This window comes from Podarcis vaucheri (genome assembly GCF_965113315.1).
Source record: "Podarcis vaucheri genome assembly, chromosome: 17".
Classification (NCBI taxonomy): domain Eukaryota; kingdom Metazoa; phylum Chordata; class Lepidosauria; order Squamata; family Lacertidae; genus Podarcis; species Podarcis vaucheri.
This window is the reverse complement of record NC_138755.1, coordinates 42,248,481-42,269,804: the sequence shown is the minus strand read 5'-3', so window position 1 is coordinate 42,269,804 and position 21,324 is coordinate 42,248,481. Positions and strand designations below refer to the sequence as shown.

Below are 21,324 nucleotides of genomic sequence, written 5' to 3'. Positions count from 1 at the left end.
ATCTTAAGGACTCCAGATTTGTGTAGGGCTCACTCCTTCGCCTTTTCTTCTCCCGAAGAAATGCCTCCCTAGCTTGATGAGCCCCATCTGCCCCTCACTTCCATCTACAGCGTGTGCAGAAACTGCCAAAAGTTGGATCCACTATTGGTCTTGCCTGCTCAATCCGCCACAGCCTCTTTTTGCACACAGGGGAAGTCCCTAACTCACCGAGGATTTGAGACCCATCGGCTACCCTCACCTGGTTTGGCTGGCCAGTCAAGGCCATTTTCTGGAGTGCGGCCATTGTCATCTGCCGAAACCTAAGAGCCACAGCTGAGAGCTGAGTGCAGGGTGGGGACCAAAGATGGACAAACTACCCCACAAGGAGCATGATGTGTCCCCCACCAGAGGTTCCACCCGCCTATAACACCCCATAATTTTTAATTTTTTATTTAATCATAAAGTAGTAATGGTACAATGGCAGTTCAGCTTGTGCAGTGTGTTGAATATGATAGCTCACGAGAAGGACTTGGGTGTCACTGTATGTCAGAAATCATAAAGAAAGGCAAATTGCTAATATTCCTTTATTTTAAACTAAGAGAGAGACTCAAAAACTATCTTTCTGGTGCCAAAGAGACCAAATACAAAATCATTTTGTTACACTGGGTATTATATGATGGGAGGTTTTGGGGCTTTTACATTTTAAGCAAATGTAAAGGTGCACTTGGCAAATAAAAAATTGTGGCAGTTCTTTGGTTTTACGCTTACAGGTCATTCGTCTTTTCAGCTGTCCATGAGTTTCTGCATGTAATATGGACCAAGACACTGTTAACAGCTACACAGTTGCCTTCAGCTAAGCAGGAGAGAAAAATCAGAGTGACTGCACATCGGGATTCTTCGGATTGAAATGGCTCTTCAGGGTTTCCCAGCACTTGTAGTAGTTTTTATCTAGGGAACTTTTCAGCCCCCATTTGGTGACAGCCAAGCTAAAAGAAGACTCAAACATGAAGGCCTGCAGGAAAAGTCACATAAAACGTTGAGAAAGGGAAAGTAACTAGCAACAACCTATTAATTAAATGCAAACAGAAGTTGCTTAAACAAGAGTTGTTGCACAGAGTGTTGCGCACATGATTTGAGAGAGAATCCGTTATACACACAAGATCTTAAATTGTATCTAGAAGTATTGACAAGTCTAGCCTTTGACTACTCATGTTTACAAGTTCTCATAAGGTTGCCCAGATATAGAGATGAATATTCAGACCTGGGTTGACTTGGCCATTAGAAGTCTACTGAGAAGCTGAATTTTGCTTATCAGTAGAAAAAAACAGACTTTCATATACAGTGGTACCTTGGGTTACAAACACCTCGGGTTACGGACTCTGCTAATCCAGAAGTAGTACCTCGGGTTAAGAACTTTACCTCAGAATGAGAACAGGAATTGCGCGGCAGCAGCGGGAGGCCCCATTAGCTAAAGTGGTACCTCAGGTTAAGAACGGTTTCAGGTTAAGAACAGACCTCCGGAACGAATTAAGTTCGTAACCAGAGGTACCACTAGTTGTTTTTGTTGCAATTATTTTTCAGTTCTGTTGATCCTGACTTGATTTCAGGGATACATGAGTCACTGAAACACTATATCTTGATAAATGGAAATCCTTTTCACCACCCCAGCCAGTCCAACTGCAAATAAGATAAAAGCTGGACATCTCATGATGCTGAATTTTAAGACTATTACCTAATTCAATTTGCGTGCTATATTTGCATGAGCATGTCACACAGAACTTGGCACACAATTCTTCATACACTTTGCTAGACTTGACAAATCTGAATTCTTACAAAGCCCGAACTATTTACAAAAGGCAGCATGCCTTGGCAAGTCCTCATACAGAGGCCCAAGTTCATAAAACACCACGGATTATTCCCGTGCAAGTTAGTAAATGCATAATGCCCACAAGTGATTGCTGCTCTGCGTAATCAGCACCACGTGGCTGTTGTGAAGAGAGCTTTGTTCACTACCTTAGGCTCCTTGGATGAGCCGTGGAATATAAAGGAAATAAAAAATGCAATACAGTGGTACCTCGGGTTAAGAACTTAATTTGTTCTGGAGGTCCGTTCTTAACCTGAAACTGTTCTTAACCTGAAGCACCACTTTAGCTAATGGGGCCTCCCACTGCACCACTGCCACGCAATTTCTGTTCTCATCCTGAAGCAAAGTTCTTAACCTGCGGTGCTATTTCTGGGTTAGTGGAGTCTGTAACCTGAAGCGTCTGTAACCCGAGGTACCACTGTATGTCTATAGTCTTAACATCTAACACATTCAAATTCCTTTGTAGTCTCAGGCTGCTTGGAAACCCCTTTGCACCTCAGGTTTAAAAGGAAGAAGACCCTTATTCCATGTTGACTTGGGATACCCATTCATCTTTGAAGCACCCTTGGGCTTCCTTAAGGCATTATTTTCATAGAATCAGCTTTGTATAGTTGGAAGGGACCTCAAGAGTCCTTAGCTCCTGCAGTGCAAGAATCCCACCCTCAGTCGTCCCTGGCTGGACTCTTGGTTGCCTTCCTTTGGCAGCCCACAAGCCACTTGACTAATACAGTTCATTCTCTGGCAAGCTAGACATCTTACTTCTCTCTCCCAATCTTTTGACTGGTCAGAAGTTCTTCCCCCTTGTGAATCATTTCTTGTGTAAAATAGGAATGACTCTTGCTGCCCAAATGGGCGACTCTTCCATTTGCCTCTCCGCCCAGAGAGCAAGCTGGAAGAAAACCCCGTATCTCAGCTGCTAGGCTTCAATGTTTTAGGCTCTTACCATGGTTCCTTCTGCAATTCTCTCAGGCACCAGCTTGCCTGTGCTTGCCTTCTCAAAACAAGCGCCATCTGGCCCATGGGGCGTCATCATACTGTGAAGAGTGGCACCTCCAGCAACAAATCCTTCTTCCTTTGCCTCATAAGTCCCTTTGATCAGGCCCATAAACTCACTCATGCAGTTCCCTGTGGAAATTAAAAAGGGGGAAAGTCACAGCTGGTCTGCAATTTGGCCACCGTGGGAGTTGGTCAGCTATGTTGTAGAGGCTCAAGTCTGTCGTAGAATTGGAGATATCTGAACCACGTTACAGAGGTGACGGTCCTTACCCCTTCATTATTAAATTAAGCTTTTCTAATTCTTTAGAAAAAGAATTATTGAGATCTCAATTTCAACCACACAGGAAACTGTTTTAACTGCTATAAAAAAAGGTATCTCTGGATCTTAAATTGAGGCTCATACAACATAAAAATAATATTTAGAATATACTGGACCCCATTATGTTTGTTTAAAAAAGGGCTAACTGTTGGAGATGCAATAGGGATAATACTTCTCTAAAACATTTGTTTTTTCATTGTCCTGTATTGAAAGATTTTTGGCAGAAGGTAACTGAAACCATCAACAGAACCGTACGGAACAACCTTACATTTACAGAGCAAAATATCCTCTTGAATTATATACCCAGCACATGGAACAAAAGGACAATATGAATGGACTCTCTGTTCCCTAACCAAGCAAAAAAGACTGATACTGATGAATTGGAAAAATAAAAATGCTGCTCCCTTCTACGATTGGATTGAAGACTTATACAAACTCACAACATATGAACAACTTGCACATAAACACAGACTTGCTATGGACAAATGATATTTGGAATCCATTCTAACAAATACTATAATAGGTTATGATCTGGCGAAGTACAAAAACAACCTTGTAAAAAACATTTAAATTAAGCTTTTACAGCTGTTTTAAAGAATGAATAAGCAGCAGGCCACTTTATTGTACTTCCCTTTATGGTGGTTTAGAGGAGACTGTCTTTTATCCAGTCACCACTTATCCCCCTTTCCAGGTTCTGTTGAAGAGACAGCTAGGCTAGCAACTAAACTCTGCTAAAGGAGGTCTTCTATCTGTTGTGCAGAACTGAAGCCTTTGTGGATGTATCTGTCAGGGACCATGCTGAGAAGGGCTACACTGAGGAGGAATGGTGGGAGCCACCCCTGCTCCTGATCAGGATCTTGAATCTTCCCAGGAGCAGGAGGACAGTATAGATTTGGAACAGCGGTTTGCAGAAGGGCATAGTTCAGAAGGCAGAAGCTGGGAAATACTGGATGGGGAACAGCTAGGAGGAGAAGCACTGGGAGAGAGAAAGTTAACAGACTCACTGTCGCTAGAAAGCGTCCAGCCGCTTAACCCAAGGTCAAGGAGAGCAGATAAGGTGGCAGCACAGAAAGCACAATGGTTGTGAGATCAGGTTGCAAGACGCAGGAGTGACAGGGGGGACCAGGGAGGAAGTGCATAGAACCCTTAATTGGGAGGACCTCAATTCCTAGGAATGACTTTTTTTCTTCTCTCGCTGTGATCATTAAAATTTCTAACTGGTAAGTGACTCCTTTCGCTTTGTTCTGCTTATCTGCTTATCTGCGAAAGGGGAGGAAAGGAAGCCGATTCCCCAGAGCCTGACTGGATCTACTGTAACAGTTTCGCAGCATAGCAGAGTAAGTGACAGACATACTGTGGTAATAAGGTGGACGGAAAGTCTTGGTGGCCACTGCCCAGCGGGGTGGGAATATAACAAAGTCAGCAACCGCCACTCCAGGACGAGTTGACTTTGCTGTCAGGACAGTGAAAATAGAAGGATCCTGCAAACAGAAAGAAGACTGACAAGTTATTTAAACAGGGCCAAGTGCTAACCTGATACATCAGATATATTGTATGAGACAGGCAAGGACATCTCCTAGACTACATCTCATTGATTCTGCGATGGCCTGGGACTCGGGCTCATACTCGGAACCAGAGGAGTCCCAGTCTGCACCGGATCCTTTGCCTCAGGCATCATCTGAACCAAGTCTGGGGCCTGATCCCGAAGAGTCCCAGTCTGCACAGGTTCCCCCGCAACAAACACCAGCTGGGCCGAGTCAGGGGCCTGAGCCTGCCCTGGCTCCAGATGCGGGGATGACCTCGTTGCCTTCAGCTGGGCCATCACTTACATCTGCTCCACTACCAGTTGGGTCAGAGGAGGCTGAGGCGGCCTCTGGGTCTAGTAACCCACCGGCGTCTCCTGAGCTGCAGAGACTGAGGTCTGAGAGAAGGAAAGACCTGAGTACTCGCAGGAGGAGTGCTCGCCTTCGGGCGAAACACGGAGGTGAGTCGCCGGGGGATCAGGACTGGCCGTTACCCCGTCAGAGATAAAAGGCTGTCAGACCCCGCCCCAGGTTGCGGGAGCAACATTGCTGTGTGCCAGATCCTGCCTGAGATCCTGTACCTGTCCTTGCCTGGTTTCCTGCCTTGTGTCCTGCCTTGGCCCTGTTGGACTGTCTCCTAGCGGAGCCTTCGGATTCTGGACCGGACCTGGACCACGTTTCTCGGGTTACCCCCAGGCCCAGCACAGATTCCAGCATGAATTATATATTCCCACGGCGGGGTTTTAGCCTCCAAATGTACTTATATTATTATTGCTACAGGACTACTCTCTCCCTTGATTCCAATCTTGCCTTGGACGGTGCTGGCTTTGGAAAGAATTACCAAACAATAGAATGTTTCCTAACTTACCCAGGACGTCCAGAAACTTACCGCATGGTCGAAAGCCACAGAATTAATGACCATGAAATTGCTGAGATTGTACTTATATGGGGTGTAGTTCCCATGCCAGGCCACAACATTGAATGGAGAACAGCTCTATAAGATTAAGCAGAATGCAAGCACCTTTACTTGTGCAAAGTGTCTGGTATTTATGGAGATTAGAGAATGTAACTGGTACAGTCTAAACACATCCCTGCCCCTTAAATGTATATTTTATCTTTCTGTTACAAAATTGTACACGCAGAAATTGTAAAACACGACATGACTGGGGGGAAAATGGGTCACTAGGGGGGTAAAATACGAAACATATTATTTTAAAGTAAATAATAATGTGGTGATTACAGTAAACCAGTTCAATAATCTCCATTATCTGCTCACTTGCAAACAGACAACCTCTGCCTGCTACTACGCATCGCTTCTCCTTTGTATTTGGGACGGGATCTTACCTGCATCCCTGATTCCTGCAATTTCTGACTGATCATCTTTGTCATGGGGGTGGGAACCTGATCATGGATTACTTGGTGGGCTCCTTACCCGCCAACAACCCACTCCAAACTGAAGCCCAGTGGAAGTTCCCTTGTTGGTTTCCCTTACTGCCTGAAGAGCCTGCCTTCAGTTTTCCCGTTCCACTCACCTCGCCAAAACTCCAAAACATTGCAAATCTGCTAAACCAGATTCCTTTGCTCGCTTTTGGACTTTTTAGCTTTGCCTCGGTGGATATGCACAGAACATGCATGGTTTAATCACAACAGGAGAAAGTCAGTGTGACGGACTGCATTTAACACCTCAACCCTTAGACTGATATCGAATGAAATGCTTCGTTTTCTAAACGGAAAACTGTCATGTCCTAACCTGCTGTGCTGTAAAGAGTTTCCCCTGGTACTTGTTGACAACCGTGTAGCCCTCAGCTACTTGGCGATCTTCGTACCAGGCAACGGGCACAAGGAAATCTCGTGGGTTTGCCAACCCATTGGCACCTGGGAAAGAAGGGCGCAATCAGGTCTTTGTAACAAATTGTAGAACCGGGAACTGGGAATACACACACACACACACACACACACAGTATAGAAAGGTAAAGGTAAAGGACCCCTGACGACTCTGGGGTCGCAATGCTCATCTCGCTTTACAGGCCGTGGGAGCCGATGTTTGTCCACAGACAGTTTTTCCGGGTCATGTGGCCAGCATGACTAAGCCGCTTTTGGTGAACCAGAGCAGCGCACGGAAACGCCATTTACCTTCCCGCCGGAGTGGTACCTATTTATCTACTTGCACTTTGACGTGCTTTCAAACTGCTAGGTTGGCAGGAGCTGGGACAGAGCAAAGAGAGCGCATCCTGTTGCAGGGATTCGAACCGCCAACCTTCTGATCGGCAAGCCCAAGAGGCTCAGTGGTTTAGACCACAGCACCACCCATGTCCCATATATACAGTGTATGTATGTGTATATATGTGTGTGTGTGTATAGTTTTCAGATTAAAGTTTCACAATCACATATCCAACATGCAGCATAAAAACAAGATTCCAAAGAATCTCCTGGATTTCCCTCCTCCCCTTTGTGGGTCCTGTTGTTAATCATTTCCTCCTGTACCTTTTATGATAATCCAAATCTTTTATATCCCCACTATGTCCAAAATTCACCATTAAACTACAAGTGTTATTCCAATCCTCCTAACAGTTTTAGCTGTTTACGACGGTTTTTAAGATAAATTCTAAATTTTCCCCATTCCTTATTAAAATTTTAGTTTTCCTGATTTCTGATTCTTCCAGTCATTTTTGGCATTTTGGCATAATCCATCAACTTAATCTGCTACTCTTCTTTCCATCTCTGGGCCAATAACATCCACGCAGCACGGGGAATATCAGTCTATTCTTGGACAGCCTCAAAAAGAGCTTCTCTGTACTTGAGATGAAAACATTTTATGCTGTATTGTATATTTAGATGTTACTGTAGAAAGGTTTTTTGCCAATGATTCTTGTGGAAAGTAGGGATTTCTAAGTAACAGAAAGACTTCCGTACCCTTGCTTCAAAATTTGCATGTCCTCAAATGGCTGGGAAGTATCTGTGAAATGTGAGCCAAGTCACATGATTCATATTCCTAAACCCTGCAGCAAACCTATTGGTAGCTCATAACGTTACCAGGTTAAGTTGGTAGGATCTGGTAATATAAATTGGCCTAGAAGACCCTTGAGGTCCCTTCAATTCTATGATTCTATAATAATTGTAACTTCAAGAGGCTGGAATTCTAAACGGCTGCTTGGAGTAAGCATCGCTCTGCTGAACCATACCAGGGTGGGGGTCCACAGAATCTTAGCATTTGGTTTGTAACAGCAGCCACCAAGTACTTCTTGGTCTTCATAAACTTTGAGGTGGCTCATCCATACTTTCTTTCGTCCCACTGCTTTCCTCCAGGGAAAACTGACTTTCTCTGGATGGACATTTGCTTTGATTGAGCACTAAAGAGTGGCTTTTCCCTGGGAAAGTGTGGGTCAAGTGGAAAACTGCTCAGACCCAGATTTCTAGTACAGGACAAGCGGAAGTGTTGACAAACCCTCTCTCTTGTTGCTTGTCTCCTGCATCTAGTGTTCAGAGATATACCATTTCTGAATATTCCACCAAACCACCATGCTGGCGATAAATGAATTTAAAGGCATGGGTTTTAGTCTAAAACCCTTTTCAAAGCCATCAAAGCTAATGCACATCACCACATCTGGTGCTACTGAATTATGCATTGGGTAAAGAAACATCTTGTTTTGCTTGTCCTGGAATCTTCTGCCAACCAACTTCACTGAGTAACATGGCAAATTGTAGGCTTTTGTGCAAGCCTGAAATGTGGGGTGGGAATTCAACAGCACTGCTGCCTGTGTAAACCAGCTTTCAATTATAGTACATTAATATTTCACTATAATAAAAGATGGAGGAAGTATAATCTGAAACATCAATGTAGCTCTGAAATCCTTTTTCAACTTCTGGGGCCCACATTTTATTTTGTTGTTAGTAATGCGAAGAAGAAATACGGGGGGGGGGGGAATTATTTGCTCTCTGTTTTGTGATGTTGTAATGATTCTAATAAAAAGCATTATATTGTTATTGAAAGCAATAAGAATAGTCAATAGTTACCAATAGGTCCCAAGTCTGGCAGCTCAAAATGTCCCCCATATATCTCCAGGATATAGCCTCGAGTTTCTCCAAATACTTCTACACTGAAACGCATCCCTTGCTGGGAGACAAAGAACAAAGAAAACTCTTAGGAAGCTCACCTCAGGATTATTGCTTCAGGCCATTAACTAATTGACCACACCAATGACTAAGGATGTGTCAATAGGACTTGGCCAACATTTGGATCACGTTGTGTAGAAGCACAATGCAGCTTGCCTGACCTAGACTGATCCAATAGCTAAATCATAGACATGGCACAGAAAATGTAGCTTTCTGCCCTAGGATGCCAGAATGCTTTTTTTAAAAAAAAGCACGAGTTGCATCTTTTTGTTTCCAGTTACTGCATTATTCCGAAAAGAGCCAAATATAAGAATTTACAGAGGCAATCCGTAAAGGTGAGTCACTATAGTTTTCTTTAATGCATCATAATTTTTGGCAGAACAACTTTTAAAGAGAATGTGCTGATGTCAGAGCCGAGATAAGAGACAAGGATAACAACATTTTCAATATTAATTGAATGAAATGTAATATCTAGCAATGTCCAGGCTTCCTTCCTTCATAGAAACATGCCACAATTTCCCAGGGAAGATGTCTGCAATTCAACCTGGATGTGGAACCTAATTCAGATGTGGAAGCACACTGCAGTGCTCATCTGGCCAGTGCCAGATTTACGTATAAGCTGAACAAGCTCTAGCTTAGGGCCTCACTCTCATGGGGGCCCCCAAAAAAATTTAAAGGGGAAAAAACTGGATGTACATTTCCAAAATATAAGATAAAAATCAAATAGAATAAAACCTATATACAGCAACAGTGTTTTGTGTTGTGTAGGCTCCTATGATGTAAGTAATGGGCCAGCCTGCTCGCCTGCTCCCTAAAATATCACTGGTTTGCTCATTTCTATATATAGGGTGCCTACATTCTGCATGGACTGGTTGCAGGGCAACATGTAGCAGGCAGCTGCAGACTGCAGTGCAGAGCAGTTGAACGTAGGTCAAGCTGTTGTACCTGTTATCTAATATTAAAGAGTGCTTGTAGACTGATGATCAGGCAGCATGGACTAAGCGTACGAGCCTTACGCCTACTGACTGATTTCATGTAGTACATAATTTATTTATTTTGATCCCATTATGGGTTTGGATACCTGTTAAGTCCATAAATTACCATATAGCATCTATTCAACACAAAAAACCACTGACAATTTGTTGTTGACAAAGAACAGCTGGACATATAAAGGGCCCCATTACCTTCAGTGGCTTAGGGCTTCATCAAACCTAAATCCGGCCTATGCATGTACCTCTCCAGGACCTGAAGTCACATGCAGAGAAGGGCAGCTATTTCCAAAAACGAAGAATAGGTGTCCATTGTACTGCATGAGGCCAGCATCAATGGAGCAGCTGCACAGCTGTGGTGGTGACTCGTATGCAGGAAAAGCAAAATACGAGGAGAACCTCAGGTGGCCAACGGCTGTGTGATAGGATCCTACAGGAGTCTTGCAGCACTAACATTTTTGCCTAGAAGATCAAGGGCAACATACAAGGGTGTTTGCGTGTTGTGCTGTCCAGGGCTTACCTGAATAACACAGATCTCATTGGGCTCCACCATCAGCTTGCCAAACTCTGTAGTGATGAGCAATTTGCCTTGCTGTGGGACTGGAGGAAGGAAGCACAAACATATATGCTGTGGGACTGGAACACATTCCTATTCCCAGGCAACACTCCAAATGTGCAGTGCTATTGTTATGTACCTGATCCTGCCCTAGGAAAGCCACTTGGAGTAGATGGTTCTCTAATACTACAGAGAGCTATCATTCCATTGTTATCTACTTACTCTCTGCAATCTTGCCCTTTGCTCCAAAACCCTCCCAGCTTTAAATAAAACAGAGAGAGAGAAAAAGAGTTGAGAAGAACAAATCAGAATGGTAAAGGTCAGAGGGACAACTCACCAATCAGGAAGTCTCCATCGGAATTATAAAAGCATCTATAGAGGAAAAAGTAATTGCAGAATGTTCAAAATTCAAGGTATCCACAATAGAAGCTTTATTTTAAACTCTTTAAACTGATTTCAGTGAAACTTCTTTTCAAGTGAGTCTGCTAAGAAAATTCCACAATGCTGTGTGCCCAGGTGTGGAAATAAATGTTCCTGGACTCTGGGATGTTTTTCAGTGTCATTGTTTTCAGCTCACACACTGAGTGCGCTTTCACGACAGCCAGCGCCAAGAGGGTTAGGTTAGAATCCTAGTTTTCTATGTTCAGGGAACATGAGAGGGATTCCGGGTGTGAGGAATCATGTGAGGCTCCGCTCTGAAGCAGCACAACTGGGTACAATGTCTACCATTATGGGATGTCTTTACGACTCTTTCCTAGTAAGTTGCTTACTAGACAAGAGGTGGCCATTGTGGTGTCTCCCAAAGATGTCTCTGAACTACAAGTCCCATAAGCCCCTGCCAGCATAGCCAGTGGTCAGGGATGAAGGGGTGATAGTTGTAGCTCATCTACGTATGAAGGGATAGGAGCCAATTCCTAGGCGCCAAGGTCCCTTCACCCCCCCCAATAAAATAGTCAAGGGTGCCTGCCCCCTAAGCTGATGGGCATGGCCATTCAAAAGATGTGTGCGCACCAAGTCATGTGATCAGTTGTGTGGGGCGGGGCTTACCTGCCCCTCCCATATTTTATTCAAGTCCCCGCCCCCCCGCCCCCCGCTTGGAAGGCAGAACACTGGCTACCCTTGTACTCAAAGACATAGTGCTCTGGTGCCGCAAGCAGCATTCAAAATATTTACAATGCATGGAATAGGAGAAAGGGGAAAGAAAGAGGGATAATCAAGGACTCCAAATATTCAAATAAATCTTTATAGCCTGCCCTTCACGACAAAAGCGATTCCGTGGTGAGGTGCAAGAAAAGCGAAAATGGCAATGCTTATAAAGAGAGGGACCAATGAAAACAGCATTAGCAGCAGAAACAGCAATGGCAAAAATGTATAAATCTAAATCAAATAAGTGTTGGAAATGTAAAGAGAAAGAAGGTTTTTTTAATCATATGTGGTAGTAAGGTTAAAGCTTACTGGGAAATGATATACAATGAAATGAAAAGGATGTTTAAAATAACCTCTGTAAAAAAAACAAAGCCAGAAGCTTTTCTTTGGGAAATTATAGGGACAAAACTACCTAAACTGTATAGAAACTTATTCATGTGTGCTACTACAGTGGCAAGAATGTAACTCACCCCAAAATGGAAAGAAGCAGAAGTCCCAGCAAAGGAAGAATGGATACAAAAACTTACAGAATATGCAAAAATGCCAAAACTTACCAGAAGAATAAGAAATCAAGATAACAAACTTTTATAAAAGAATGGAAATGGTTTATTGACTATTTACAGATAAATTGTAAACAGATAAAAACACTGGCAGGATTATTGCAATAACCTGCAGTTTCATAAGAGTATATATTTAAAGAAGATTAATAAATGAGCAAATTAGGTTAATTAGGATAAGCAGAAGATATTAAAAATAAAGTTAAGGAACTGCAGAAAGAGGGGGAAGGAAGTCAAGTTTTGAAATGTCAACATGATTGTAACATTAGCGAACTGTATAAAATTAGTGAAATGTTTAAAAGAAACAGCAATGACAATACCATAACCCACCCAATCAATTGCAGCACAAATTGTAGCAAACAATATTTAGTATTAGCCAGAACTGTCAAGGAAAACCTTCATTGCTCACGCATTGCTCACAGACCTGTTAATCATGGAGCTGTTACAGGTAAAGATGTGAATCGCAAGCCCTTCTCGAGACCTGGGCTCACCAGCGCCACACACAGTGTGCAATCCCTACGGAAAACATGCACTTAACATTAGCATAAATGACAGGCGCCTTTGGTCAGTCTAACCCCATCCCCAAATTCTCTCCGCCTTAGATAAACACTTGGCTATTGCTTTCAGTTTAAACAACTTTGAAATCCACTCTTGATTGTGGGAATACTGTGGATAGTAGGAGAGGATATATTGATTCAATATTATCCTTCCTCCCTCACGCTAGTGAGTCAAGTAGCAGAGCACATTTCCCTTATATAGCAGAAAGCTAGTTTGCAAATTCGTTTCAATCTCTTTAGTTAAGCAATCCAGTCTGGCATGCCCAGATTGGATTATTCCTGGGACGTCCCCTTTTGATGCCTCTCTAAAGAATAAAGACACAACAGTCTTGCTTCAAAAGTAACAAGAAGTTTACTTACATTCAGTTCACAGTTTGATTCCTGAAGGCAGGTTTTGGCTTGTAGTTACAGTTACAGAGAAAGGTGTGGATTCATCTTATAGGGGGACTTATCCCATTAGTCCAAGAGACTCAAAAGGAGTCAAAAGAGCAAAAGAGGAGGATGGCTGCGTGACTGGACCTTGCATGGGGTCTCCTGAGGTCACGGTCACATGCAGGGGGAGGATGCTCCAGACCAGGTGTAACAGGAAGTCCTCCTGGCTGGAGGAACATCCCCCTGTCTGCGTCCACTCTAGGAAAACAAGGAATGCTGTATTTGACTGCTCCAATGGATCACATCCCACAATGATGACAATTAAAAGTGGTCACTCAGTGAAGAGTTAGAGGGATACAGAGAAGAGTTTGAATTTTTTGAGGGAGGTAGGGAAAGTCCATGTCAGTTTCAGAATTTCTCAGGACTGGGATGGGGGCTGGAGGATAGCATTATCCCAAGAACTCATACAGTTTCCCACAATTACATGTGAATTAAGTGGCCATGGGGCTGATGTAGCCTCCAGCCCCTTGGGTTGTTTTTCTTTTTACATTGGCCTGTCCAGTTATTTCAGAGAGATGGATAGAAAATGTGTGTGTATATTTCATTTACATAGAAGAATTTTTCCATGTGATCTTAATACCTACAAGCAGAGAGGTTGAGTACTCTTTTGTTGACAAGGTGTGGTTTGCAGCAGATCGTCCTTCCTCAGTTTCCTCAGCTACAAAATGTACAGCACTATTCCTTGTTATAGTTTGTATTTTTTGTAACTTACATTTTAGTCTTTAACTTACGGTTACAAAGTCCAGCTTTCTCTGAGTGGCCTTTGGGATCTCAAAAGGTTTCCATCGCAGCTAGAATGAAAGAGAGAAATAAAAATTATTCTAAGAATATATTATGACATCTTTAAAAGAACAAATGCTTTTTTGAATGTAAAGGTAAAGGTAAAGGGACCCCTGACCACTAGGTCCAGTCGTGACCAACTCTGGGGTTGCGGCGCTCATCTCGCTTTATTGGCCAAGGGAGCTGGCATACAGCTTCCGGGTCATGTGGCCAGAAGGACTAAGCCGCTTCTGGCGAACCAGAGCAGCGCATGGAAACGCCGTTTACCTTCCCACCAGATTGGTACCTATTTATCTACTTGCACTTTGTCGTGCTTTCGAACTGCTAGGTGGGCAGGAGCAGGGACCAAGTAATGGGAGCCCACCCCATCACAGGGATTCGAACCACCGACCTTCTGATCGGCAAGTCCTCGGCTCTGTGGTTTAACCCACAGTGCCACCCGCGTCTCTTTTTTGAATGTGGGGGTCCCTATGTTTGCCCCATCCTTTTTTCTCAATAGCACTCTTGTCCCACTAGACTAACTGCCTCCAGTTTGACCTTGGCTCTTATGCTGTCAGTCCCTTCCATGGGCACTTAGCTGAGCCCAACACTTGAGAGTTCAAATTGGGGGAAATAAGTACAGTAAATGGACAAAAGTACAGAGATTCACACAATGTTTAGGGTTATGCGTACCCCTGCATCCCCCCCAGGAAAATAGCACTGGTTACGATTATTGTCTGTATAGAAGTGATCAAGCGGAGGAGGGATTTTAAATTCTCTTCCGGGAAACAAAGTTTGAGTTCATGTGTCTCTGGCATATCAACTGCTGTCTCTGTGAAACACTGGCCTTCCTGGGAAAGGAGCCAGGGGTGTCGACTTGTCATGTTCTCATTATTCCTTGCACCTGGGATTACCTGATTGGGTTCAGGCTCAGCCTCATCCCAGGTGTGTGTCAGGTAGCCCTGATGCACAGGCTGAAAGGGCTTGTGGCAAACCGAAGGCAGGATTCTGTACAGCCAGCTAGAGAGGAAAACAAATGCAGAGAAGTCATGGAAATTTGGCTGACTAAATGCCTCTGCGACACGCACTGCTCCAGTGCAGAATTTGACATTGTGCTTTGGACTGCGGAAGAACTGAGCAGTCTCTGCTCCCCTGAGTGAGATAGATTTTCTGGGCTGCAGTTGCTGTGTGTGTTGAGAGGAGGCAGCCGCCTTCCACAGAGATCACCACCAGGCATTTCCAGGACACTATTGCACTGTGGTGAATGAGCATCAAAGAAGGAGTCTCTCTGGGGGGCAGAATACATTGAATCTGCATCATCGATGTGGCCATAGCTGTGTGACTGTAAGCAGATTCCTTCCAGGGCATTCCACTCCTGCTTTCTTGCAGACGTGGACCTCTCTTTCAGGACTGATTAAGGGAGCAAGAGTTCTTGAAAGCTGTCCCTTAAGCCTCTATACCCTAATCCCTTAGATGAGGGAGCGCTCGGCAGTTGCTCAAAGGCACTCTCCACAATTACAAGCTTGCGTGTTCCAAGACTAAGTAAGCCTTTCTATTGGAATCAGATCCCAGAGCAAAACACGGGGAGCCTCTGCATTGAAGCCAAGGACAAGGTGTCCTATTGACACGTTCCTCAAGGGCTTCTGCACATGAAATTGAGAAGATCCATAGTTGAGAAGATCCATTTGGGGGATCCAAATTTTGGCCTCACTCATCAGTCAAACCTCGGTTGTCGAACGTAATCCATTCCGGAAGCCCCTTCAGTTTCCGAAATGTTCAGCAACCAAGGCGGGGCTTCCGATTGGTTGCAGGAGCTTCCTGCACTCAAGCAGAAGCAGCACCGGACGTTCAGCTTCCGAAAAACGTTTAAAAACCGAAGCATTTACTTCCAGGTTTTCGGCATTTGGGAGCTGAAACGTTCCAAAACAGAGGTTTTTGGGATCCAAGGTTTGACTGTACTACCAAATATTACCAAAGTCCACCCCTAGTCTATCACTACCAATACTAAACAGCATCTGTGTCTTTGGAATAAAGTTGCAGTGACTTGTAAGACACCATGCTGGTGCCAAGAACATTTCACTATCTCCCCCTCGCTATAGACACACACACACGTACGTTAACTGATTTCCCCAAATCCATCCATACCTTCTCCTGTTCGTGGATCGTGGGCAGGTGAAGGCTGACCCAGAAAGCTGCTCAGCATACAGACCATATGGGCAGATCTGAGGGCTATTCTAAACCAAAACAGATAAGAAGAGTTAAGTTGAGCTTGAATGCTTTTTTTGGAACTGTCAAATCAGAAAACCATGATCCTGCTGGGTTGGGGTGACAAAGTTTAACTAAATCTGTTGACTGGCTCCTTGGGTCAAGTTTGGAACTCCAGACATTCCCATCTCCTGCCACTCCCTGAGCACCAAAGCCTGGCTCAGTACGGAAGACACAAGAAATACGGTTTCCAATCCAGAAGTCTACAATCAGGATAAAGAAAGTAGAAAGTGAATTATACCTCATATCCAGAGTGCCCCAGAATAATCGAAATATACAGTGGTACCTTGGTTTTTGAACGTAAACTGTTCCATAAGATGGTTCGACTTCCGAAACATTCGAAAACCAAAACTCAATAGCCGACAGCTAGGCTTCAGGGTCTTCCACTCAGTGGAAGTTGCGCTTCCTGTTAGACTTCTGAGGTGCGTTCGAAACCGAAGCAATTACTTCGGAGTTTCGGCGTTCAAAAACCAAAACGTTTGACTTCCGAGACATTTGAAAACCAAGGTACCACTGTAATTTGAAATGGGTTCTTCCACTAGCCACTATATTTTCTGAGAGCATGCGTTGTACTATATATTATCCTCTGTAAATATGTTTGTTTGTTTTTTGTCTACCTAGGGCTTGATGAAACAGACCACCGCCAGAGGTGCATAAAAATTGCCTAGCAGATTATGGAGGGTAAGCCATATATGTGTGACAAGACCCAGCACAGGAGAAGCTTCCAGTCCTTCTCACGCCACGGCTCAAAGGCGTGAGATTCTTTTTTGCCCTTCCTCTTCACCTCAACATCACTCACTCCTGGAGCTTCAAATCCTTGGGTTATGTAAAATGTAGTAATTTCTAATATGGCTATTGCAGCAAAGTAGTTTTTTTTGGGGGGGGGCTGATTCAGCTCCTTGCCAAGGGTGCAAGGGATCCCAGGTGCACCTCTGGTTTTCGTACGTGGAGAGGGAATGTGGCTTGGGAAAACTAATTATATGTCATTTACCAGATGTGTATTATAATCATAGACTCATAGAGTTGGAACTTGGAAGGGACCCCAGGGGTCATCTATTCCAACCCCCTGCAAGGCAGGAATCTCAACTCAAGCATTCATGACAGACGGCCATCTAACCTCTGCTTAAAAACCTCCAATGGAAACCCCAATACCTAAAAAAAAAGTCATGGAAGGAATGGATATGGATTGGAAAAACTGTCTCAAACTACAGTTTCTCTGCTTTAAACACACTCCCAGCCACTTTTTCTCTGAGGGCGCAAAAATATCTATTTGCAAAGTAAATGGGTGGGTTGGGCCTCTAAGTAGCACTGGAAATTGTCACAGACGGATGGGTCACCCCAGAGTCTGGCCGTGGCTTTCACTGTGAATAGCATGCTTCTCACATTTCAGATGACACACGTACCTGTCCTTCTGGCAAAGCTCCAGGGCAGCGTGGATCTTCAGAGCTAAACTCATTACCAAATCCTGACATGTACTGCAAAACAAAAAGTTGTTTCACACAATGAAACCAGCGTCTATAAATAGATATGCTACTTCCTCCCCCAGCACAGACCCCCCAAGCGTCTCTGTTTTCCAGGGAGAGTCCCTGATTTAGAGAAGCCGTCCTGGTTTCTGATATGATCACAGAATGTCCCACTTTTCCTTAGGATGTCCCTATTGGAGAAATGTTGGGGTGTGTGGAGTTATCTGATCCCCAAGCCGCCTGAAGGCAATCCTGTATAGGGAATTTTTTAAAAGAAATGTTTAATGTTTAATTATGTTGGAAGCTGCCCAGAGTGGTTCTGGCAACCCAGTAAAGTGCATGGGGTATAAATAGTAAAATTGTCATTATGGAATGGGACGAGCTCTGTTTTGACTTTTCATACAAATAAGGAGCTGGGAATTAACAACCCATTTCCGCATTTGTCCAAAAGAAAAAATGTCACACTTTCTTGTCTTTATTTTGCTTACTCGTGTAATATTCGTACAGTGCTTAATGCAAATATATTTAAAAATTCATCTGGCAACATTTTATCTTTGTTTTGGCATTTTTCAAACAAAATTGGGAGATGAAAGTCCACCAGAGCATAAAAAATTAAACCATGTTCATTTATTTGAATGAGCTGAATACCAAGTTGAGTGCTCTCGTTGGAAGCTCAGTTCTGGCCTACAAACCATGACCTTTCACTGAAGAGATTAGACAGCAGGCATGGACATATACTTTTGAAGTTGGGTTTCATGAAGTGGAATATGATTAAGGTTGCTTCTCAAACACTGTGCATAATGCATTTTCTGAAGGCCACCCTGGTGATGGCTGTCTTTGAAGAACTCCTGTTATTCTTTTACAAAATGTGGGAGGCATTCCGGGTGGGCCTACACATACAATGCAGGCTGGAAAGTTGAGAAAAATAAAAGGCTTTAGATAAATAAACCGTGCGTGTGTCCATCTCTGGATGGAAAAGAGACACACATCCGACCAGTGATAGAACCACCCACACTAGAAGCTCCATATGAATTCTACCTGTATGTGGTGTCAAACTCCCCAAAAATCCACCCCTTTGGGGAAAAGGAAAGTATTTCAGCTGCAAAGGCTGTTTGTGATGTACCCTCTCTGTCTCTCAGTCCAACAAATGCACACATCTTCTCTGGAATAGGTAAAAGATAAAGGTCAAGGACCCTTGGATGGTTAAGTCCAGTCAAAGGCGACTATGGGCTTGCGGCACTCATTTCACTTTCAGGCCGCGGGAACTGGAGTTTGTCCACAGACAGCTTTCCGGGTCATGTGGCCAGCATGACCAGCTTCTGGCTCAACGGGACACCATGACGGAAACCAGAGTGCATGGAAACACCGTTTACCTTCCCACTGAAGCAGTACCTATTTATCTACTTGCACTGGCATGCTTTCGAGTGGCTAGGTTGGCAGAAGCTGGGAAAGAGCAACGGGAGCACAGTCCATCGCAGGGATTTGAACCGCTGACCTTCCCATCAGCAAGCCCAAGAGGCTCAGTGGTTTAGACCACAGCGCCACCCGCGTCCCCTTCTCTGGAATATTTGCATACCCTCCAAGTGTTCTGATTTTCCAAGGACAGTCCTGGAATTATGATAGGATTGCCATATTGTTGAGCTTTTTTAAGGAAGATTTCACAGTGTTACAATTCTTCCCGGCAAGCCTTAAACTACAGTGTCCAGAACTCTTTGAGGGACAATATATGCTTTGAATGTGCTTTAAAGGTGTACTGTATCCTGGTCAGGCGGCAAAGCAGGCAGCAGATTTCTGCTAGAGCTATTTTCATGGTGCAATTAAAACAAAATTAAAAATCTTCCAACACAGCTGGAAAGTTGCTTGTTCAGTCTAGAGACTTTAGAGTTAATTGAGAGTTATGCAAAAGCAAGACGGTATATCAGTACGATTGGCTGAAAGAGGAACACCCCCCAAATACCAAGAGGACGTGTGCTGGGGGGAAGGGATGTCAAATATTCAGTCGGTAAAGAAAAGACAGTCTCTGGCTTGTGAAACTGATGGGAGTTGGGATCTGCAGTTAAAAGAAAAACCCACTTGCAACCCAAATTTAGACAGCCAAAATCAAAATATGGGGAGAAAATGATTTAGTTAAATAGAATGACTGATGTTTAAAACTTTTCAGATCAGCAAAAATGGAAGGGACATTAGAAAACTTGCAATTAAACGAACAGGTTAATAAAATAGTTAGCTCCTCTGTCCAAGCCAAACAGTAGAACGATCTGGAGTCACCAGACTTCTCCTGCGCACATCTGGATTTAAAAGCACATGACAACATCTGGTTTCCATTCTGCACGCTGAAAACGTTTGCAGCCAGGATTCCAAATAAGATTTAAAGGGATTCCCACACCAGCTTGAAACAAAAGTATTCTATAGATCTCCTAAGAAATAATAGTTGTTAGAGGGAAATTGGAAGACAAGGAAATGTTTTAGCTCTTCCAGAGAGAGCTCCGGGCTCTCAGTGCTACGGCTGTCTTACCTTCAGCTCTGCAAATTTGTCCATGCTTGTTGTGTTACGGAGAAGTCACAAAAGCCAACCCAGGTGTTTTGTCCAGCTGTTAAGCCAGTGAGTCCCAGTGATGGAATATTCTTTATTTTCTCGCGGCAGCAGCTGAGGACAGTCTTGATCGTGCGATGGCAAGAGATCGAGCCTCCAAGTGAGACAGTCCAAGAGAAGTTTTGAACGAGTTACTCAACCAAGCCCGAGTTTAATAAGAAACAGACTTCTCTGCTAGAGCAAAGGGAGGAATTGATCTTTGCAGATCAACAAACAGAAAGGGGGGGGGGAGAGGGGAGGGGAAGGGCAGCTTGTTGGCAGTTTTTGTTCACTTGATTTCAGCTCACGTTAGCAAGGAACCAAGAAAATCTAAGTATGGATAGACGTTTAATTTAAAATAGCAACAATTAATAAGGAATGTTTAGAATTATGACAAACATATGTACAAAAAAATAGAATATCCCTTTTGAGCTATTGGCAATACGCCTGGTTTTATATTGAAGGTAATTTTTTTTGGGGGGGGGGGGCTCGGGGATATCATGCCTCTTGTGAGACCATCATTTTACATTTTCTTTAGCTGTTCCTTAAGAAAGTGTTGTGAGCCAGTGCAATCAATGCTTTTTTCTATATTTAAAAGGAAGAGTAATTGTCCTATGTGGTCTATCCAGCACCTCATCTTTTTACAAAAAAGAGAAAGAAACCCAAACCCGAATCTCACTGCATAAGCTATTGTTTAGGGTGGCAGTTCTCCAAGAGTGTTGTGGCAGGAGAGGGTGGCGAGTGTGGCAGGAAGATTCAAGGACAATCCAAGAAACATTTGAACATTTCAGGGTAGTACAGGATAGGATAGAGCAGGGTGGGTACTGGGGGGGGGGCGCCCCAGATGTCACCACTGAGGGGGGTGACAAAATGCCAGGCGGCACTCACCGCGGGGACTGCAGCGTGACCAAGCCACACGTCTCTCCTGGGAGTCATGCGGTGGATTGGGTGCACGCAGGCTCCGTGGTGACCCAAATGGTCCGCCCGTTGCCTCCCCCTCCGCTGTAGGGTGGCTGAGGGGGAGGAGGCAGGCAGACTCCTTGGAGGCCCCACGGAGCGCCCTGCCCCAACTCGCCCCACCCTAGAATAGAATAGAATCATAGAATCCTAGAGTAGGAAGAGACCACGAGGGCCATCGAGTCCAACCCCCTGCCAAGCAGGAAACACCATCAGAGCACTCCTGACATATGGTTGTCAAGCCTCTGCCTCTAGGGCTTTAAAGGTCAGCACCAAC

General features: G+C 44.1%; 1 protein-coding gene across 1 annotated transcript; it reads right to left on the bottom strand.

Annotated features, from left to right (window-relative positions):
• Positions 1-549: 549 nt before the first annotated feature.
• Positions 550-20,247, bottom strand: HGD (homogentisate 1,2-dioxygenase). Its single transcript, XM_082206109.1, has 14 exons — positions 20,034-20,247; positions 17,459-17,530; positions 15,936-16,024; positions 14,705-14,810; positions 13,763-13,822; positions 12,467-12,558; positions 10,677-10,711; positions 10,304-10,383; positions 8,696-8,795; positions 6,432-6,556; positions 5,571-5,675; positions 4,513-4,639; positions 2,787-2,968; positions 550-991 (listed from the first exon to the last, which is right to left on the bottom strand). Exons 1-14 carry the CDS (start codon positions 20,055-20,057, stop codon positions 851-853), a joined length of 1,338 nt encoding a protein of 445 aa, XP_082062235.1. The 5' UTR covers positions 20,058-20,247; the 3' UTR covers positions 550-850.
• Between the last annotated feature and the right edge of the window lie 1,077 nt (positions 20,248-21,324).